Source organism: Pholis gunnellus (genome assembly GCF_910591455.1).
Source record: "Pholis gunnellus genome assembly, chromosome: 20".
NCBI classification, from domain to species: domain Eukaryota; kingdom Metazoa; phylum Chordata; class Actinopteri; order Perciformes; family Pholidae; genus Pholis; species Pholis gunnellus.
This window is the reverse complement of record NC_136547.1, coordinates 18,919,581-18,941,419: the sequence shown is the minus strand read 5'-3', so window position 1 is coordinate 18,941,419 and position 21,839 is coordinate 18,919,581. Positions and strand designations below refer to the sequence as shown.

The following is a 21,839-nucleotide window of genomic DNA, read 5'->3' as shown; positions in this document are numbered from 1 at the left end:
CAGTAGTGCAGATAAATACGCTACAGGATGAGCCCTCATTATCATGCATGCCGTGACCCGTCCAGCATCTCTCCATGATATCTCCCTCTCCTAATAACAGGGCTCGAGTGGTTTCCCTGGGTTCCCTGGAGCCAACGGCGAGAAAGGAGCCAGGGTAAGAAAACACACACTCACTGAGAATACATCCTTTGCCTGTTTGTGTATGAAAACCACCACACCATCAACTCCCAGCACAAAAGAAAATTGATTCCTATTATAAAGGCATCTGTATGGTGACTTGGCACAAAAAGAAAATAACAGCAGCAAAATCAATGTTGAGGAGAGAACAAAAGACGTGGAAACAATCGTGCTTTCATCGAGCCCCTCTCGCCGTTTCTAGGCTTGGAAAAAAGAAGGCGCTCACACACACAATGAGACGGACAAAATATCCCTGGCTTAATGCAGCTTTAATAAAACAGTTGATTCAGGGAGTGAGTGTTTGAAAAAGTTTCTATTTCAAATGAATGTAGTGGTGCTAAGAAATGAGCTATGTGGAGTACATCGAAATCATTTAATGGACACTTTGAAGTACATTATCTCACTTATGTCCAGACGAGCTGCCAAAATGATACATTGATACTTCTTCCATGAAGTCAAACTTTGTCCAGTGTGGACTTAAAACCAGAAAAGCGTTTTAAGCTATTGCAGAAACATTGTTGGCTGTTTCTACTGTAGAAATAATATTACTTACCATATTCTGTGTCGTTGTTCTAGGAGTCCATGTTGTTCCGCTACTTTTTGTCAATGTTGCCATTTGAATGTAACCTTATGTTTTCTTATTTCCTTCCTATATCTAACAAAGATATTAGTCGTAATACCCCGAGCTCACGTTCTTTTTCAGGATTTTTTTGGGTAAAGCTGTGTATCAATGCACTGAAACATGAGGAAAATGTAATTCATCTCTTAAAATGAAGGAGTCTGAGGCTGTTTATGTAGAACAGGATACAAATTATTCTGTGGCTGTTTGGCCTTAATTAAGTGAAGTGGATTAATGTTGAATAATGACAAACAGGAAGCATGTGTGGGTGCCTAAAATGTTTTGTCCTTTGTTATGTAACAGGGCATTGCAGGCAAATCTGGTCCAAGAGGTCAAAGAGGTCCAACGGTACGTATTTTTCACTCCGTGTTTCTCATGATTAATGAAACAACTGTAATACAACATCAAATCATTTTGTATCCAACTGAATTATTTGCATTCACATCAGAGTGCTGTAACTTGTACATAGTATAACCAGGCTTTCTGTTTGACTCTCTGGGTTTGTTCTCTCTCTGTAGGGTCCTCGTGGGGGCCGTGGAGCCAGAGGTCCAACAGGAAAACCCGGTCCCAAGGTACACCACACATCCTCAACACATTTTAGGCTTTTTACTGGGATGTACTATCGAGCAGAAATGATTCTTGACCAATGAAAACACATTTCTGAGCCTTCTACTGCTCCCATCCAGCCCCGTGCCAAATATTCATAGTTTTAAACATGTCTACATATCGACTGGTGATGATCTGTGGTTGTGTGTTGCAGGGCACAGCAGGCAACGATGGCCCTCCAGGCGGCCCCGGTGAGAGAGTAAGTCTGTTATATTGTCTTCAGGCCATTCAGTGTAATCCACCTCCAATAGGATGATATTTAGACTTCAACGTACTTTTTATACTTTTTGTTTTTGCTCGCACAAGAAGTTCTGAGAGGCCACTAAAGAAGAAAACAGTGTTTTACTCACTGGAACAGTTTTCCTAGAAAGGCAAGAAGATCAGTTCGGGTTAACTGGAAATAATTAAGCAGCGATATATTCAGAGACATTCAAAATCAATGACTCTCTGCTGGTAAAGCTTTTGATTTAATTCACTTTAATTGATTGTGTGTTCGTGTCTTCCATTTCATCAACATAAAGGAATTATTTGCTCTAAGTCTTACTTGCCCCAAAACAAATGAAGAAGTTTCCTGGTTAGGGCAGCTTAGGCGACACACTGTACACACACTGCTACGTAGAACAGCTGCTGTCCTTTGGGCTTTGCTTTAATGCCATGTTCCTGTTCCTATCTTCAGTCAACAGACAGCAGCATTTCAGTTTTCTATCCCTTTGCTTTGACATTGGTTCTCAGAGTTGAAATAAAGTGCATTTCTCATTTACAGGGTTTTAAACTGAAGCTACAACAAAAAAGTGGCAAAGTAAATTATCTCTGCAGTTGCTTCACATTAAGCGGTGGCACCTCATTTCAAATGTTTCATTAGATTTTGTTAGATTTCCAGTTTTAGTGCAATTTCATTTTGCTGTGTAACAAAGTAAATGTGAAACATTGATTGGAATCTATCGAAGGCCAAATAAGCCATGAAACAAGGAAGACAGCTGCAGCTCAGTTTGCGTAGACATTTTCTCAACACTACAGGGGGAGGAATGGATATTTGAACTGTGACAAAGCATGATGAAGGCAAGTTCATCAGAAAAAAAGAGCCTCACCTCTGTAAGATGAAGACTGTAAAGGCAGCAGTAAATTGCCTAAAATAGTTACATTCAGTATTTCCAATGTCACGCTGGAGTCTGAATCATGAGCATCGTCTGATTAAAGGGCACAAGTTCTACGAATACTCAGCCGTGAAGGTGTAGGTTAGTGCTTGGGTTGTGAAATTCTATCTGGACAAACTATAATGTCATAAACTCTGTCTGTGGTGTTTAAGCACGTTTCTATGGGAACGAGACGTCTTAATCAGTCCCAAAGGAGAGGTCGAGCAAACTGTGGTGGATAAATATGATTTAAGTTAAATTACTAAGTCAGCTTTGAGGCATGTTTATATGAGAATGCAAAAGATTGAATTCATTTGTACTGGATAGTTTAATGTAAATTATTTGATATCACTGAATCCTAAACCGGCATGTTACCTCAACAATGTTCTGTTATGTAGCTTTAAAAAAAAACACTTTTTCATTTTTAACAAACTTCAGCACACACTTCTTGAATCGGATCGTCTCTTTCAGTAACATCGTATAAGTGGCACACTGACCTCTTTTCCTCACCGTCGGTGTGATGTCGTCGGTCCCACTTTCCTCTCTTCATTTGCCTCATTTTTCACGGCGCTCAACCTTCATTGCGTCATTAAAATTACCAATCAAATAAATATGTAAATGCACTTCAGTTTAGACGTATATTTATAATATGTAATAAAATGTGTTTTGTTAGCTGATTAACATACCTCACTCTGTACAGTAAGGGACACGACATGTTTTAATTCTTAGTTTTCTAAAGGCTTCAGCTAAAGCTAATGTCTGGCTTATATAAAATGCAATATCATTGTTTGGCATTTGACAAGAAGTGACCCTATTTTACTAAGCCGGGTTTTCACTCAGAATCTTTCTTTTTAAATACTCCACCCAGACGTGGACCACTAAATTACCACCAAAAAAGATTTTTGAAGGATTTTGTCACATTGTTCTCACTACAATGACCCGGTGAACAATGACTCACCTGACGGCAATTATTTTCAATAACGTTTTGTACTGAATAGCTTTAATTTGCTTTCTCAAGCTCCTCTGAAAATAGTTATATTTCATACCAGGGGTGTTGTGAACATATTGATGATAACCGTGATATTTAAAAAAATGAAATATGGAAATCCTGTTAATAATACACATGAAAATATGGACTCACGACTATTTTGAGTGTAATTAATTTGCCAAAAAAAGAGACGAATCACAATAAACATAAATAATGATGAATTGAATTGATAGCGTTATTATTTTCTGTAGATAATCCGATAATATAGTTCTTGTGAATTCTGTTGGCTGAGAGTGAAAAGCGTGAGCGCCTTATATCCTTCCAACTTATTAAACTTGTCACTGTTGTGTTTTGTTGTGCTTTTCTTTCTGCATGATGCACTAAGCCACCTCCGGACTCTATTCTTTGTGCATCTCTCATTAATCTGACTCTTTGTTTGTCTACTGCAGGGGCCTCAAGGACCTCAGGGACCAGTGGGCTTCTCTGGACCAAAAGGCCCCCCTGTAAGTAATTGTCCTTCCTGCACAGTGTTCGCACTTCATAGATCAATGTAGTGTAAAAACAACAGTAAGGCCGCTAGTTCCTGGTGTTCACTGTCTATTCTCCTCTTCCTACTGTTTCAGTGGCAAATTAGCCTAGTTTGCAAACATTATCAGTCAGAATTGATTCAATTTGAAGAGTTCATGGGTGCAGTAATACATAGCAATATCCCTAATTCTGCGCGGGGATCATTAGTCTAACTGTTACTGAAGCAGAACCCATTTTCTCACTCCCCGGCCGAGGCGGGAGACAAGGGGTAATTTCTACCTATCGATTCAGGTTAGATACATAGCCGGCTCTCAGCCGTCAGAGAATGATGCTGTTCCTTTCAACAGAACCTGTTATTTTTTCATTAGTGTTCTAGTATTCTAACTATGACTTTACTGTCTGAAAAATATGTTTATATCATATATTGTGCTTACAAAGCATTTACACAAAACTGCAATAATAAGACATCGTTGCTTGGAAAACATCCCTTTTATTTCAGCAATAGGGCCGATGTCATAGCGCCATTATTGACTTAAGATGTGAACGTCATGATGATGTGTGCACTTGGTTTCCTACTCAGTGTGTTTCTTGATTTCTAACAGGGACCACCTGGAAAGGACGGGCTGCCCGGGCACCCTGGTCAGCGTGGTGAGACGGTGAGTCCTAAAGATTCGGTTTGAGCTTTCACTCACCTGTGTGGCTCCTGTTAGAGGCTCAGCCTCTAACGTCCTGCTGAGTGTAGGAACTGAAGACCTCACATCGTCCTGGAAACACAATATAACATCATTTCTCACACTTTTGGACAGATTTGGTATATTTCCACTGCAAAAGCTAACGCGAGAGTGTGACAGCAATGTTTAATCAGGAGCATCCTCTCAGTGCTCAGGCTAATCTTGTTTTAATCCAGCAAAAATGACTTTGTTGTGTTAATGGCTGGTACTCAGTTGCTTATTGCCTGTAAGGGTGAAGTTGCCAACGAGAGCTTTTTAGCTCTCCTTCTTCAAATTACCTTTCGATTGAAGGACGGATCTGATCCTCCCAATCAGTGGGCTGCACTTCAATTGAATCTCCCCACTCTTCCTCCTCCACGTCTTATCTCTGGTGCCCTTGTATGCAGGTGATTACAATCAGTGATACAACATCTCAGTGGGATGCCAAAGGGGCAGACATGTCTCTTAAAGCAGAACTCTAAAAACAAAGCCCCTGCGATCATGTTCTGAGTCTGCCTGCTTGTCTTGTCTCTATTTACACATGTACACACACACACACACACACACACACACACACACACACACACACACTTCATTCTGTCTGAGTAAATCCGGATGGCTCAGACTCCTATCTCGTAGAGATGGACTTGAGGGAGCTGGGGAACCGTCCCTCTCTCATGCGGTTCCTATCTTGTTCTATTTTTGAAGTTTACAAATATGCAATGGAAGGATGCTGAAGACAGATTGTCCAGTTGCAACAAGGTGTCCTTGTGTTGCATTGCCTGCTCTGAAATAATTGAGCAATAATAGTGTAGCTGAAGTTTAAACAAAAAACAGCAGAATTGAAATTTGTTGCATCAGCACTGAATGATGGTTCATGTAGGTTTTTTTTCAAAATGCAGATGAGCTTAATGAGAAATGGCGATACTAAATCTGAACTGAAGATGTATCGATGCGTAGATGGTGTATCCCGTGGGACATACGATTTATGTGACAACAAACAAAAACAAAGCAAACTTTGATTTGATCTCGTTGCAATCCCTGCTTTCAACTTCGATTCGTCCGTACTTGGTATGCATCGGTGCACTTTGGTTTGACGAGGCTCAGAGGCCAATAAATTCTCCTAAAAGCTTGACAGATCATCGCCTCTATCATTAAAGCTTCCCTTTCCGCCTGCCTTTTTCCTATAGATAATGTAATACACCACACATGAGTGCTTCCCTTTGCCTTTGCTGCTATTCAAGCTACAACGGTAGAGTCTTCATCAAGGTGTTTACGGCTGTAGATTTACGTGCCGATGAACATACTCCACAAGCATCCAATATGAGAATAGATCACAGCCATAAAGATGCTTATAGGCAGCCATTCACTGCAACATAACTTGCATTTGAGGAAGTGCAAATAAAGATTTGAATCGGTGTCTCTGAATCAAGGTTGATGCTGTAACAGCATGGCCTGAGGGTTTCCGTTGAATAATACATCACCATAAATCACAATACAGTGATCAATAGGCCCGGAGTCATAAGTCATTCAGCGTCGTTCTTCTAAGAGCTTGGATTTGAAAACTTTCTTTGGTTGTAGGATAATAAGTTGCAATTGAAATTATTTCGAAATGCAATACCTCAGTGAAAATAGGTTGTGTGTGGAGTTTGATGACTGAGGGATTCAAAGATCAAATGGAAATCAGTAGAACATTGAAAGTCAAAGTAGAAAGGTCAGTGTGGGCACCCGACACCCTAACCCTGGAGTTTGATATGTTTGCTTTATGCTGATCCCTCCCTGGCACTAGTAGAGTCTTACTGTTTCATTCATGACGTTCTATCTTAAAGCATTACACATTTATATGTCTGCGAAGAAAGCAGATATGTCTCAATTATGAAATATTAAAGATACCAGACATTTTTTATCTTCATACTATAGAGCACTTGGAAGAAGACTTAAGTCAATGCAGATTGGATTGTTACTCTCCCGGGAGACAGACGTTCATCTGATTTGTGCTGCAGTTTTGGAGTCGATTCTTGAGACGTTGAACTTCTGTCTTTTTTTGCTTTTCCTGTTCGGCTGTTTGAATCTGCTTAAGCATATCCATAGGCAATGCTGCAATGCAAATCAACCGCATCCTGTGAATGTAAACTTGTGCAACAACAAAAATGCATGGCACAGTGGTTTGGATTTGTGCAGGGAACAGCAAAAATTAAGCAATTGCTTATTTGAATATATTCATCAGGTAACGTTGTTTTTTTTCTTACTCAGATTTGTAAATTTAAAGCTGCATGCAGTTGTTGACAGCTATGAAGCAGGGAAACTCCAAAAACACATCGGCTTATGAAGTTGTGGCTAATGTGATAGCTGCCAGATGCCTAATTACACATTCAGCAGAGTTAGAGCGACATTATCATTCCATTGGAGTCAGGTGTCTACAGACTAAAGTAAGCTCAATATTCCCTGACATTTCAGCTCTGGTTTGGCTCATCAACTCTCATAGAAACTTAAAGGGGTCTTTTGACCTTAGACACACTACTTTATACTCCACTCGAGATGGACAAGCCATATTTTTAATGGCTCTCATTGGCTCGCTGACTTGCCATCATGGACAAATAGTACAGCTAGCTTTGGTGACCTCTGTGATGATACGTGAGATGCAAGGCTGTGATGTTGAAGACAAATCTGCAACCTCAGTCTGGAAGTCACTCTCAGAAAATACTTTTGTTATCTGTACAAGCACCAGCAGAGCCTTTCCAGAGCTGGATGTAGCACGTCTAGCAAATTCAAAATTCATTGTCCTGGCGGTTGCGATACATGGTCCGGGAAATATAAAGTGAACAGTTTGAATAGCCTTTCAATCATTAGATGTTGGTGTTCATGTGTTTCCCAGTTTCATTGCATTGCCATACAGACCTATTATCAGTGCTGGTGCTATTTTTGACTTGAGGAGAGGGTCTATGCCTATCCTGACATGAGATTCCTAACTTGGGAAACCCATTAGTTGGGACAGTTCTGTAATAGCTAAATGCTAAATGTTCCCTAAATGAAGTTAAGAAACATGTTTTTATTGTACAAAATAATCCTAAATGTCATCCTGAACTCTGAGAAGATTGAATTTCGGACTTACATTTCGTGGAAAGTTTTATTTTTCAAACTTAGTTGCAAGGCTGCCGGTCTTGCTCTATCTCTCTCACACACACATCAAATGTACTTTTACAAATAAAATTAACTCTTACTAATAAAGGTTTACTAGATTATAGGCCAATAAATTTGGTCAACACACGTGACAAACAGACAAGCGTTTACTCGTTTGTCTGTTTTTACACTTTGCCGGATGGCTGAAGTCCTGTTGCGCTGGAGAGCAATTAATGCTTTTGTTTGTTTACAGTTTCTGTGTGGATTTCACAATGGTTGTGCAGACTAAAATAAGCATTAATAAGAAAAGGAAAGTCCTCAGTGTTGTGTCCATCGTCCTCCTCAAAGCTGCAAACCGTGACTGCAAACGTCCGCTCCGTAGGGCTGATAACGCCGCTCGCTAAGTGCTCAGATAACAGCTGCTTCCTCTGCATGTCGGCAGTGGTAGTAAAATGAAACGCAGAATTGAACTGCACAACAGCTGTTAGTATAGACAACAAGGTCAGCAATGCCTGTAATCCGTTATCCATGTTGAAACAAATCACTGGTAGTCGATCGATAATCAAGGCTGTTGAGTTTTCAAACGTACCCGGCTTTCGGTTTGCGTTTCTAAGCTCCTTTGTTTTCGGTGCTCTAAAACTTCATAGTAGTGTGGACGCTCAGTGTAAACATAGCAAAATAAATGCCTTTTAAAATGGAAGTGGGGTAGAGTGGATGTAGCCTTAGGAAGTTTGTTTAATGTGGCCGCAGCTACTTATTTGCTTTGGCTCCTTATCAGTTGTTGCAGTGCAGGTTGTGTACAATTGGTTTGCAAGACCTTGTTCATATCAAAAATATTTATTTAGGGAAAATTCAAAGCATATGATGACTTGGTTTCAAATCAGGTATGTCAATCATACATCAAATAGTCAGCGTTGTGATGTAATAGAATCAGTCCTTGATATTGTGAATATAACCTGAAAACTCATTGTTCCTACATCAAGGTTATACAAAGCCAAAACCTTAATCCCGGTTTATCATCTGAAACATCTTCAATTGGAATTCCTTATGGTTTCTCTCCCTGTTTTTTGATAGATAAGCTGTGTGTTTTATTCTTATTATAAACCGTATGAATAAGACTTTGTAATGTTTTTTCTTCAGGGATTCCAAGGAAAAACTGGTCCACCAGGCCCTGGAGGGGTTGTCGGGCCCCAGGTAAGAGAAATTAATTATTAAAAGAATACATTTATTATTAAAGAATACATTTTTGAATGTGACATCTGGAGGGTATTGAAATAGTCCTCCATAAGAGCTTATCATTTGGGAATAAGGCGATACAGCAGTAGTACATTTGCTATCTGACAGATGTTTTGATCTGCAAAAATAACAGCTATTCAAAGCAATGCTGAAATATAAATGTATAGAGATGTAAAGCAACGTGTCAGTGGTATTGTGGAGCCCCTTCTTCAATCATTAGTATCTTTATTATTATTAGAAAAAGAAATAGTCTCGACAACTAAACGATAATGGATCTGTTTATAGCAGCTGTCATTTTGGAAATAGATACTTTTTTAATCTGGATTTTGGACGGCAACTGACTAATGGCCTAAAGTATTGATGTACATCATCAGTGAAATAGGCCTTGAATAACTGTCTTCTCCATATTGTATCATTGCTATGTTGAACTGAAAATAATATCAAACTTGTGTGATTGCACCTTAGGGACCTACTGGAGAGACTGGTCCTGTTGGTGAGAGAGGCCACCCTGGACCCCCTGGCCCACCTGGTGAGCAGGGTCTTCCAGGGTCTGCTGGCAAGGAGGGAGCGAAGGTATGTGTCCAGTATTACTGCACTGAAGAGGAGAGAAGTAACAGATGCTGTCTACATAGTGATTGGTTCAAAAGAGTGAGCTTAGATTTCCTGATTGGCTTTATTAGATTTGTGTTAGTGATACTGAAGAGAGGAAGCCAGTGAGGTTGATAGAGAGATCAACAGTATAGAAGTGGGCAGCAAATTGAATGCTTATGCTGCTGCAATTATAAAACATCATTTGATTTTGCAGATTTTTTTTGCCAGCTGCCTTTACACAGTTATAGTTCTAGAAGGCATGCAAGGCTCAAAAGACTACTGGAGTGCTTAGATGAAAGTGGGAGAAAGCAGAAATAAATCTATAGCAATTAATTCACCCAGAAACACACCCCAGCAAACACCAGTCTCACCATTACTATCTGTGCCATATGAGACTCTGACTGCTGAAGATACAGTAGTTGAGAATTGGGGGGTAGATTCCCTCCCCGGCTCTCTCCGGCTGGCAATTGAGTGTCCATTAGGAGCAGACAGTAGCCATTTTGTAGAACTATGGGCTGCTCCGAACCAAACCCCCTGACTCCCAGGACTACTGAACATCCCCTCCTCAACCATTCCCTCCCTCACGCACCCATGTCTCCTGCTTTCATTTTCTTCCTGTCTTCGCCAAGCAGACAGTTTAATCAAGTTCGTCAGCTAACTCCAAACTCCTCTGCCTCCCACAAGCCCATTTTCCTCCGCACTCCGCTCAGGCCTGTGCTTCACTATGCCAGCGACACTTTGCCGAGGTCTTGGCAGCAAAGCCCAAATCCTCTTATACCTCTCAAGCCCACTCGTCTGTGTCTCCCTGTTTGCAGATAAAGTCGGCCTGCCAACACAAAAGAAAATCAAGCAGAACCAGAAGTAGCTTTTTTCTGATGTCAAATGTTCTTGTTTTGGAGATACAGTTTACAAAATCAACCAGAAAGCAAATGAGGTTACCCTGCAATTACTGGCACTAACTCTAAAAAGTTACTGCAGTGTCTGAGATAAGGGTTAGTGTAAAGGGAGAGCATGCAAACAGTTGTAAAAGCTGAAATTCTTGGGTATCTTTATTGTCCGTCCTTGTAGCGAGCACCTTTCTGCTCATTTCAGTCATAAAAGATATTTGTCTACTTGGTACGTGGAGTCACCAGATTTTTTTTCAATCTAAATTAAATTAGATAGCTCTCTCTCTTGCTCGGTTGCAAACTGTAGTGTAGTACTTTATTTCATACATAAATGCCAAATGTACCTGCATGTACACATCTCACCAGAGGGCTCGGAGGTGGAGGATGTTTCTTCACAGGATGGCCGAGCTGTAGCTGTCATGTGCTTTGCATCTGCAAACCAACACTACACAACGCCAGCAACAATTCAACACCGCAACAGTCCGTGCGGCATCAAGCTCCATATTCTGCAACATTCTAATGGCTCGTTTGAATAGTCAGGTTTGGGAAGTTGATGAGAGACACTTCCTATAGTTTCTGGCAGACTTAATCGTTCCTTGAAAGACATTTTTCAGACCTTGAAGGGAAAAGTGTACATGTTTGTGGGGCTGGTATGTTGGTCTTCTAGCAGGAAATAAATGTTCTCTGCTGCTCAACAAAACATATTGTTTCATTTTCTTCATTTACACCCAAGGAATATGGCAAGTAAACTGAAGTACACTAAGTTTAACTCAAACATATGTGCTTGTGTGAATAGGGAGACCCTGGACCACAGGGATCCTCCGGTAAAGACGGTCCTCCCGGCCTTCGAGGTTTCCCTGGAGAAAGAGGTCTACCTGGCGCCACGGTAAGAGCTACAACTCCACCTACACCTATTCATCATAGCGTCCCTTTACATGTGTTTGCTAGTAGAAAGTGACAGAACATTGCTGTATAACAAATGAACCAGCATCTATCTAGAGCCATTCACTTCATTAGAGACACCAGCCCTGGAATTCACTCTTAGCAATCAATCCGGCGCAGAGGAAATCCACAGCGACGTTTTACAAATGAACAGGCGTGCCTCTGCATCGCTCCGCCGCCACTGACGCCACTGTTTTAACTGCCACAATGCATCATGGACCTCTATTATAGAACTAGGGAACGTTGGTAAGGGAACCATTTGCAAAATCTTTCCCTGGTGTAACTCAAGGACCTGGGTTGTTTTTCATATTTCAGCACCAGCATTTTTATTTGGGGGACAGCTAAGTTATTTGTTTTTCTCTGTATGCATTATTTACCTAATACATTATTAAGAGGGAATGTTAGCAATTAGACTGTGGTGGCTGGGAATGGATACGCTGTGGGGATAGAAAGTGTTGTGCTGCCTGTATCCTCAAGGTCAGTCAGACTCTGCAGGCCAGCAGCACTGCTGATTGTTTTCTGCCATTGTAATTTACTCCAGCACCCAGCCAGAGCCAACTGAGACTCATTACCCAGACAGCCATGTGCTCCTTTGTGGCCCACTAGGGACCTACACACACACCAGACACACACACATTATGGGCTTTGACAAACATACAAGACACACGCATGCAACATATTATACACAACCTGGCATGTGCTAATTGAAACTCAGAATGTTGTATATTGTGTATGTTGAGATAATTGTATACTCCCAAATGCACACACACACAGTCATGTTTACTCATGTATACGAACGATGAATGAATGCTATTTTTATACACATAACATTCTGTTTTTGATCTGGGCTTAATGCTGGTGGTCTGTAAGGATGAACATGTGATGATATTTCTTGCAGTAGGAATCTGGGGGTTAATAGCACTCAAAGCACGTATCTAGTAGTGTCTGCGCTGAAGCGAGAAACCAGTAAACGAAGGTAGACTGTCCAGGCTGAAGTTACACAGTGTTTAACAGTTGTGTCAAGAAGGACCTAATGTGTTGTTTCTTTCTTTTCCTCAGGGCCCAGCAGGTCTGAAGGGAGGAGAAGGGCCCCAAGGTCCACCTGGTCCCGTTGTAAGTACACCGTTACCTGAGATCAAAGTGTCTTTCTTTCCACTCTGTATTGGATTTTTTTTCTGAATTGTTTTTAATTTGATATGTGTTATTGCTTAGCATGAAGGCTTGTACAGTATATTTCATGTTTTAATGAGGCCTGCGTATGCCAAGTACCAGAGGGCAGTTTACAGTTTACTTTTAATTTCCCTTGTCTATCTGCTCGGCCACCGTTATCATTGCTTTCATTTTAACATCACCACTATGGAAGCAGGGCACCTATTTATTTATTCCTTTTAACTACATTACAGTTCACTACTATTTGTTCCTTTCACTATAACGTTTGGTGAGCAGTATTTGTCTTTTTTCAGCTCGGCAGTGCTGAACATACATGAATCTATAGTTCTGTCTTTGTGTAAATCCACTGTCTTACTCAAAGACATCACAACTGTAGCTAAAGATAAAAGAGAGTCTTACAGCAGGAATTAGAAGTGCTGAAGCTGAATATGAGCTGTGGACATGAGAGAAAATCAAACATAGTGAATTACAGTAAACGTGTGCAATACACATACAGTAATCTCATTAAGCCCTCACGGTCACGTAATCAGTGTTTTATTTATTAATTTTCCAATGAAAGCATCACCAAATCTCTTCTTGTCCCACTGCACACGGTGATTTGTCTTTGCCGCGATCATGTGCTTAAGATTCTGGTATTAAGACTGTTTGCACCATTGCCTCCTGGCACACAGAAACAGACACAAACAAACAAACACACACACACACACACACAACATGCAGCCCGGAGAGCATCCATATGGTGAGTCACAGTGTCTAGTCATCCCGGGCGTTGCTCCTACACATGCCTCATCAGTCCCAAAGGGTGCGTCTTGGCACTTAACGCCAGCTGTCCTTCAGACTGTCACAGAGACTCTAGAGCTTCGTCACAAAACTCAGTGGTGAGGTTAAATCAGGTTAATAATCATGATGCATCTGCATTTAAGCAATAAACTCACAAAATACCAACTGCGATGAAATTAGACATTTAAAGTAAATCATCTAATTGGCCGTTATCTAGACATGTGACATACTGTGGAAGTTGCAAATATGACGTTATAAATTGCAGTCATGCTCATAGGAACCACTGTGAGTTGTGACACTTCTTATTCTCATGAATATGATGTTCAGCTCAGGAGATACTTCGGATTACTTATGTAAGCATGAACATGTTGATTGAAAATGTTTAAAACATTCTAGCAGCAATGCAGCTCCGCTACAGTAATTACAGCCCTGGAAAATGAAGACATTTGTAACTTCCTACTCAAGGCCAAACATTTAAAATATTAAAGTAACCTGCAGCGAACACAAACTTTAGTCGCCTTTTTTGTAGACTGCATTCCCTCACACTTTACCTTATAAACCTTTAAGGTTGCACAAGGGTCTGAAACTGTCAATATTCTAGATGTGAGATGATTAAGACATCGTGTTCCTTGTGTGTATGACGCTGTTTACCAACAGCAATAGCTTTCATTACTTATTCAGTGAAGATGAAGATTATAAAACATGTCAGCGGACATTATGAGAGCTAGATGTAAGTGTTACTTACTTCACGCTGTAGAGTAGAAATCAAAGGGTTGCACCAGCATTGGATCTGGATGGCTGTCTTCATGTCCAACATTAACATCTGTTTGTATTTGCTCTCAGATTTTTATTCTGAACAGAATAGAAAAGCCTCCAACAATTATCATGGAACATCAAAGCTTATAGGGTAGCAGTAGGATCCATTATAAATTATAACAAGTAGAAAATAAAAAATATTTATTTGTCATTTCTTAATATGGATGTAAAAATGTGTATCTATAAAGACACTTTGAGTTAATTCAGTGCAGCAAAAAAATACAAATAAAATATACTGTATGTCTTTCAACATCACTATAGATTTAGGTGAACACTAAGTTCTTGTATATGAGCACTGACACACAGCAGCGGCCTCTTTCATTCAGAAACACATTTCTCGGAGCTTATACCCGGCGAGACGTCAGCGCTCTGAAAGCAGATGACGCCGGCTGCTTTCAAGGAGCAGCGCTGCTTTATTAGAACTTAAATACCACCTGTTACTGTGTGTTGCTCCTGCTGTTTCCTCTGAAAAGGTGTTTGTGTGTGCATGTGTGTGTTGATCCATTAGCAGTGGGACTCAGCTGGGTCTTGCTTTGTAGATGTCTTAATGGCAGCGGTCATTGTTCAGCATACTCGGTTATATTTAGGTTCATGTTAACAAAACTCTGAAATATGTTTCCTTCTCTCCACAGCAAACAAAACACGGCCTTCTATCTTTTATTTTTCACTCACCGTCTCCCTCTCCTTTTCACACTCACAGGGTTCTCCTGGTGAAAGAGGTTCTGCTGGCACAGCTGGTCCAATAGGTCTATCTGGTAGACCTGGTCCTCAGGGTCCCCCAGGTCCCGCTGGAGAGAAGGGAGCACCTGTAAGTACTTTCTTTTTATTACAGTGGCCGACACCAATCTTTCTGTCACGTAAATAGTTCCTTTCTTCCTTTACCTTCCTTTGACCTTCGGTTCTGCTGGTTTTAGTTTTCTAAATATAATTCAAACAAATGTCTTATCTCTTCTAGGGTGAGAAAGGACCTCAAGGTCCTGCTGGTCGTGATGGTGTCCAGGGTCCTGTTGGTCTGCCCGGGCCTGCTGGACCTCAGGGTCCACCTGGAGAGGATGGTGACAAGGTTAGTCATCCACACTAACCATCCCACCCCGTTGGCCCAGTTGGCTCCTTTTCCATTCCCAAACTGGGATGATCAGTCTTCATCCACATGTTCATATTTAGTCCATCTGCATGGAAAATATGTCTTTCTTTCCAACACTGTTGCTTATCCATCTTCATAACCAAATGCACCAGCAAACGCAATTAGAGGAGATGTAAAAGTGAAAAACTGTTCCACTTCCTGCAATCATTGTGCCCCTTGAGGTTACTATCAGGCATCCAGCCAAACGTATCTCTTCAGAGGTTACCAATGCAACAAAGAAGACAGTGAAAAACTCACTCCGCCATATGCGTGCATCCATACAGTCAGAGTATAAATGCAGATAATGGTGGTTTGTGTTCATGTAAGGTGAAGGTTGTCAATGATCTTTTCATATACTGTTGATGTTGAGAGAAGAAGTGAAGCTAAGCTGAGACGGGTTTTGTGTGTTTTTCTCTTTTCCCAGGGAGAGGTTGGAGAGCCCGGTCAGAAAGGAAGCAAAGCCGACAAGGGAGAACAGGTACACTATGCGGATCGAAGTCCATTCATTTCTTACTTGTGCGAGCATATACATCCATTTATCACATTCATTTAGGAGTTGGTGATGTTACTGTGAATATTTTCTCTTCCCATTTACAGAACCGCCATTATAAAAACAACAGTGATCGTTTTTTACTGATTACTTTTTCTTGTTTGTGTTCAGGGTCCTCCTGGCCCAGCTGGTCTCCAAGGTCCCATAGGTGCCCCAGGTCCTGCTGTGAGTACAATTGTCCTAAAAGACTGTTGAAACAGATCTACACGAAGCCTACGATGTTTTATTCTGTGAAGACCTATGTCACTGGTCCATGATTTTGTGACCTTTAATTTTGTGTCCTTTTGTATCGTTCTTCTCTATGCGGATATAAATTAATTTAAAAAAAAATGTGTGTGTGTATGTTTCCTCAGGGAGCTGATGGAGAGCCTGGTCCCAGAGGTCAGCAGGGTATGTTTGGACAGAAGGGAGATGAAGGCTCCAGAGGTTTCCCTGGACCCCCTGGTCCCATCGGTCTGCAGGTTTGTGTCAGGCTATCTCGAATAACTCTCTCGGTATTGCAAGCCTGTATTTTACATAGCACGCTATGAGTCTTTATAGAGTTCCTGTTGTGTACATGCATTTCTTTTGAAGTAGTGCTATATAGTTACTATTATTTGTATAAATGTTATGGGTACATTGAGGCCTTCAGTCAATGAAAATGAAATAATGAATTTACTGTAGGAATTTCAATAGTTTTAAATGAGCATTAAAGGCATTTTGTTTATACGAGCAAAATAAATGTCAAATGGAAGCTGAACAAAAGCTAATCGTGCCTCCACGACTCCATCAGCTCTGTGCTGCTAAAACAAAACAGTTGTGTTCACAAAGCTTTTAGAGCCAAATTCAGTTCTTAAGACTCACTCTACAATTTAGACTATAAGTCATGAAGAGTTCTGCTATCACGGTTTGGTAATGCTTCTTGTTTCTGCTGAAGTTTTATTCTAGAATGAGCGTCAGTGATATGAAACAAGACATCAGACAATGTCATTAGATAATGGATCTTAGTCCATAGTCTGTACTTTATTATTTTCTGTCATATTTAGTCCAACAAATACACAAACGTGGTAGCAGACGTTGCTGGTGGACGTCGTACCCCTGTGACTCAGACCTTCTTCCACTATGCTTCCATTGTACCGTGACTGTTTGGTGTTAGCATTCTTCTTCTGTGGTCTTATAACTGTCACAAAAACTCATCATTGTGGTATAAAAATATCCGGTCCTCTATGAGCCACAGCCCCTGGCTTCATAAAGATCGTATTAAAAAAGACATTACCTGTTTAGCCATGTATGGCTGGAGAGATTGGCTCTTCGGGTGAGGAATTACCTTTAAATAGCACGAGGCAGAGTCCTGAATGCAGGGCATCACTTCATATTCTTTTGACATGCTTTGTTTTGTGGGTCAAGTTATGTTGACATACTAGGCCATGCATTAGGTTTGTGCTATGAGTGACACATCACATGTCATATGACGTGTTTTTCGAACTCTCAAGTAACATTGTTTCATCTTTTTTTCTAACGGCATAAGAGATTCTTTTGCAACACCATACGGTACGATAATGACCTGTAGCTAGGGGAGGAAGAGCTGATTAAGCATGCATAAGGGGTGGAAACAATGAAAATAGAGAGGACTGCAACAAACTGAGTATAAAACAATTTAGAATAACCACTCACTGTGTATACTTTTCTCTAATACTCCTCTTATATTTTGTTGTTCTGCAATAAACCGAAATGAAATGTACTTTCATTTACTCACTCATTCTGCCGTTAGTAGCAGTAGCCGTGTCTAGTGATGACATCGTAGGAATCAGGATCACTCCGTTCTAAGCTGTGTGGGGCTGCAACACAGTGTGACATTCATTTCACATCACGCTCCAGTGCCAACAAAGAAAGACAACATCCACTCTAAATCTCCACTTTAGAGAAAAGGCATCGCAATCCGTGAAACATTTTGCTTTTTAACATACAGCATTTAATGTAATTCACAAAGTAGACTCGACAGATCCAAGGACACAGTCTGTAGCCAGACTGAACATAATAAGGTGATATTAGGGGAGAAGAAATCCAGATCAGCTTGATACAAATATATATAAACCAATCTACACTACAACCAGGCGTAATGATGTTTTGCATCACCAGGATAATAATTTAATGAGATAGAAGATTCCCCTCCGTAGTAGCCTATTTGTTAGTAATTATCTGTTTTTTATTAGTAGTCAACTCCTTAAGATAAACACGTTAAGAGTTTACTGCAGTGATTGGGGTCATTGTCTTGATGAAATTACATAGACTATTACTCATCGTTCCAAGGTACCATCCTATCTCCGCAGGATTGTATTCAATGGACTTTTAATTGGGAGTAATTCACTTCCCATCGCCATTCCATTAATTGTGTGGACTGACCTGCTCGATAGTCAGTTCCTCGTCGAGCACATTTACCATGCTGCATAATTAGTAGCGCCGCTAATGATCTCAGACTAGAGGAGACCTTTACACAGATGAGATTTCTCAGCACGGTAGGAATCAGCATGCAGCTACACACACTTTTTTAGCATCTGTGGAAAACACTTGCAAATAAGGACATTTGCACACATGCACAGAGAGTCCGCTTATGGTGTAAGCACATGTTTAGGAATGCATTCTTTCATCTCCTCGCTTGCAACCTTGCACCTTATACTGATGACAAACTTCCCCTGAATCAAGAACATACACACACACACACACACACAGAATGCGAAGCAGAGTACAGCAATTTAATCACGGCAATTACCGGTAGAAATGTCAGGGATCGAACGCACATATGAGGTCTTGACCACGCTGCTCATTTAACATGCATAAGTGAGCTGGATCTATGTCTGCACCTTTGAGTTCACATGAAGCTGTTACTGACTACAAAAGGGAAAGCAAACAGGAGAGGAGTCTTGTGTTACATGTCATCGTCTCCCCTTTGCCCGACCATATCTCGTTCTTCACTACATTTCGTGTGATTCTGTTAGTTCTCTGTTTCTCTGTTTGCGTGCACACGATTGACTGTTTTTTTAAGGTATGTGGTTCATCTGCGAGGAGACTTGTTCTTGACCTTGCTCAGCATATTCATTGAATATTTCATCTTACAGAGTGGGACTAGACTGCACTTAAGAACATGGATTCAAGTGATTCATTAATGCATGTTCAGGCCCACCGATATGTTTAATATTTCAGTGCTTCACTACAATGTATCCCAGCAGTCAAATCAAATTGAAAGATTACATATCAAGCAGGAACAGGTGTTTGTGAATGCATTTAACAGCACAAACAAATGTAAATCATGAAAGACACCGTTACATATTCATTCAATCACCTTTTCCTTTTAACATAATTATTTTCTTTTCTGATAATCTAATTACTTATTCGTTTTTGTTTTCCTCAGGGGCTTCCTGGACCTCCTGGTGAGAAGGGAGAGAACGGTGATGTGGGCCCCATGGTAAGAGACACATCTGCTCCTTGTAAGCACTCTTATAATAGTTTAATGCACTTTAACAACACTGTGTTTCTTTTGTGCAGGGCCCTCCTGGTCCTCCTGGTCCCAGAGGTCCTCAGGGTCCTAGTGGAGCTGATGTACGTATGGCTAATTGATAACAATGTGTTTACACAAATCGGAATGACCTGCATGTTTTGAAAAGGACACGGTCAATGTAAGACTGTGACATAAAGTTAACTTCATCTTTTAGTGACATTATCTCATATATCTTACATTGCAATGCCTGGACATCATCAGGTGTCCTCTCCCAAGGTGACGGAGGATGACTCATCTCTTTCTTTATTCCCCGCTGCAGGGTCCACAAGGCCCTCCAGGTGGTGTGGGCCCCATGGGATCCGTGGGCGAGAAGGTAAGAGTCACAACTCGGCACCCCAGGGTGTCTGCCTGCTGCCTGCCTAACGTGATGTTGGGCATTGGGACTGAGAACCTGCTGGTCTAGCCCACTCCAGACCATCCAGCTGCCCCCATTTGTTACCACATGCAGTCCATTCATTTCATATGCCAAGGCTTTTTGTCTGAGTTAGTGCTTTGACACTATTAATGTCTATTTTACAACGCTTCCAACAAGATTCGTGCATTTTACTGCCATTTGGCAGACGGCTGCAGTATAAATGCTTAATGCTTTACCCCGGCAGTTAAATGCTTCTGGAGTATGAAAAATGAAGGGCTACCAACTCTTTAAGGGGGCACTTGTTATACAGTAACTTTTAACCCCCCTTGTTTCAACTAGAGTTATAGACTTAGTCAAGTTACATGTCTGGCTTTTGTTGCTATCATTAAGTGTGACATTTGTCTAACCGCAGGGTGAACAAGGTGAGGCCGGAAACCCAGGTCCACCAGGAGAGGCTGGAACCGGGGTAAGTGAGCTCTGATTTCCTCAAACTGAATGTGTGTTCCAGGAATATCTCATGTTTGTGTGTCCTCATGTATGTATGTATGTGCCACCACGTGTGCGTTTGTGTGGATCAACACACATTACATATGTTAGCATGTCAGTCTTTAGCATACCACCCAGCCTTTGCATGCATATTTGTAGGGCTCTACATGAAAACAGTTTAAAATGTAGTTTGCAATGCAAGGTAGGTAACAATATACGGAACATCCTCATCCTCGTCCTCGTCATCAGGAAAACAGTTGCTTAATGGATAGCTTTAGGCGAATATAGTGCAAAAGCCAATCTAACAAGAAGGTTTTTTTTCCTTAGTGTGACACTTTGTATTCATCACACTGAAAGTAATTGCTCCTCACGTTGAGGCTGGTAGTTCATCTCAGCGTGGCTCTTCTGCTTTGCACCCCATGTCCACCTGGCCTGCCAAATTGAGTATCTTCCAGGACTCTTAAAATATAATTACCAAGAGGATACGCCACGGTGCTTCTGTCCTAAAGAGCAATCATTGCAGACACCATGAAGCAAGTTGGCATCAAAACACCCACTTTGCTGAGTACAGCTTTTAGCTGTGACTTGCCCTGTTTTGATGGCTTAAAAGGTGCAGAAGTAAAGGACTTTAAAAGTTGAGTAAATCATCTGTAATACCTAGCATTTAGCTTGTTCTAATATACGATAGTGTTATAGCGAATGTCACATTTCATTTGAAAAGATTCTGAAAGTTGTCATGTACCATATCCATATGCTTTCCCGTGTTGCTGCCAGAGAGAGATTTACGACAATTTGATTAGCTTTTTTAACATTTACCAAACACCCATTGCTGATGGCTCTATTAGCTCTGCTGCCTCATTAATCATTATCGAGGTACAACAGCAGATTGAAAAGATGGCTCATCTCCAGTGGGAGTGGCAGAGGAGCATGATGACAAGCATCCATAATGTCCCCTGCTAGTTCCCATCAAACTGCTGGCGTCATTGACATTTCCAAAGTCAGTGTGCAGCTTAAGCCCCTCATCAAAGGCATCTGAAGCCAAATGCCTTTCAGCTACTCGTTTGTCTTTTTACAAGTGTTAGTACTGATGGCGTTGGGACAAGACTAACTCAGTAATAACTAATTACTACAATATACATAATGTTGTATTAGTTACTACTGACACAATGATTGAGTTGAATATCCTTTACTTAATTAATTAACACATTTAACTATTAATACACTTTATTTTGTAAGGCGCCATGTAAAATATTTAACAAAATTGCTGCAATAACATTTTTTATAATTGAATACAGCTAAAAGCTGATGTTCATGGTCATCCATCATCCATCTGAAAAACGGCACACAATACTGACAAACACTAGACAAACAGACATGAAGCATGCATGAAGCCACATACATCTTAAATATACAATGAGTGATAAAACACTGTTAAGATGTGGATGTCACCACACTGTAAAAAGTGTTTGTGTAGTAAAAACATTAAA

The 21,839-nt window shown here is 40.8% G+C and overlaps 1 protein-coding gene across 2 annotated transcripts in view; it reads left to right on the top strand.

The window, feature by feature from the left end:
* col11a1a (collagen, type XI, alpha 1a) overlaps positions 1 to 21,839 on the top strand; it is a gene marked incomplete at both ends in the record, with an annotated part of 73,184 nt that overhangs the window by 37,168 nt on the left and 14,177 nt on the right. For both annotated transcript variants that reach the window (XM_079181199.1, XM_079181198.1), the window contains 19 exons: positions 101 to 154; positions 1,100 to 1,144; positions 1,315 to 1,368; positions 1,557 to 1,601; positions 3,973 to 4,026; positions 4,654 to 4,707; positions 9,022 to 9,075; positions 9,583 to 9,690; positions 11,392 to 11,481; positions 12,597 to 12,650; positions 15,004 to 15,111; positions 15,259 to 15,366; positions 15,851 to 15,904; positions 16,088 to 16,141; positions 16,330 to 16,437; positions 19,365 to 19,418; positions 19,499 to 19,552; positions 19,771 to 19,824; positions 20,279 to 20,332. In XM_079181199.1, coding sequence (XP_079037325.1) covers positions 101 to 154; positions 1,100 to 1,144; positions 1,315 to 1,368; positions 1,557 to 1,601; positions 3,973 to 4,026; positions 4,654 to 4,707; positions 9,022 to 9,075; positions 9,583 to 9,690; positions 11,392 to 11,481; positions 12,597 to 12,650; positions 15,004 to 15,111; positions 15,259 to 15,366; positions 15,851 to 15,904; positions 16,088 to 16,141; positions 16,330 to 16,437; positions 19,365 to 19,418; positions 19,499 to 19,552; positions 19,771 to 19,824; positions 20,279 to 20,332 — 1,260 coding nt within the window. The remainder of the gene's footprint in view (positions 1 to 100; positions 155 to 1,099; positions 1,145 to 1,314; positions 1,369 to 1,556; positions 1,602 to 3,972; positions 4,027 to 4,653; positions 4,708 to 9,021; positions 9,076 to 9,582; positions 9,691 to 11,391; positions 11,482 to 12,596; positions 12,651 to 15,003; positions 15,112 to 15,258; positions 15,367 to 15,850; positions 15,905 to 16,087; positions 16,142 to 16,329; positions 16,438 to 19,364; positions 19,419 to 19,498; positions 19,553 to 19,770; positions 19,825 to 20,278; positions 20,333 to 21,839) is intronic.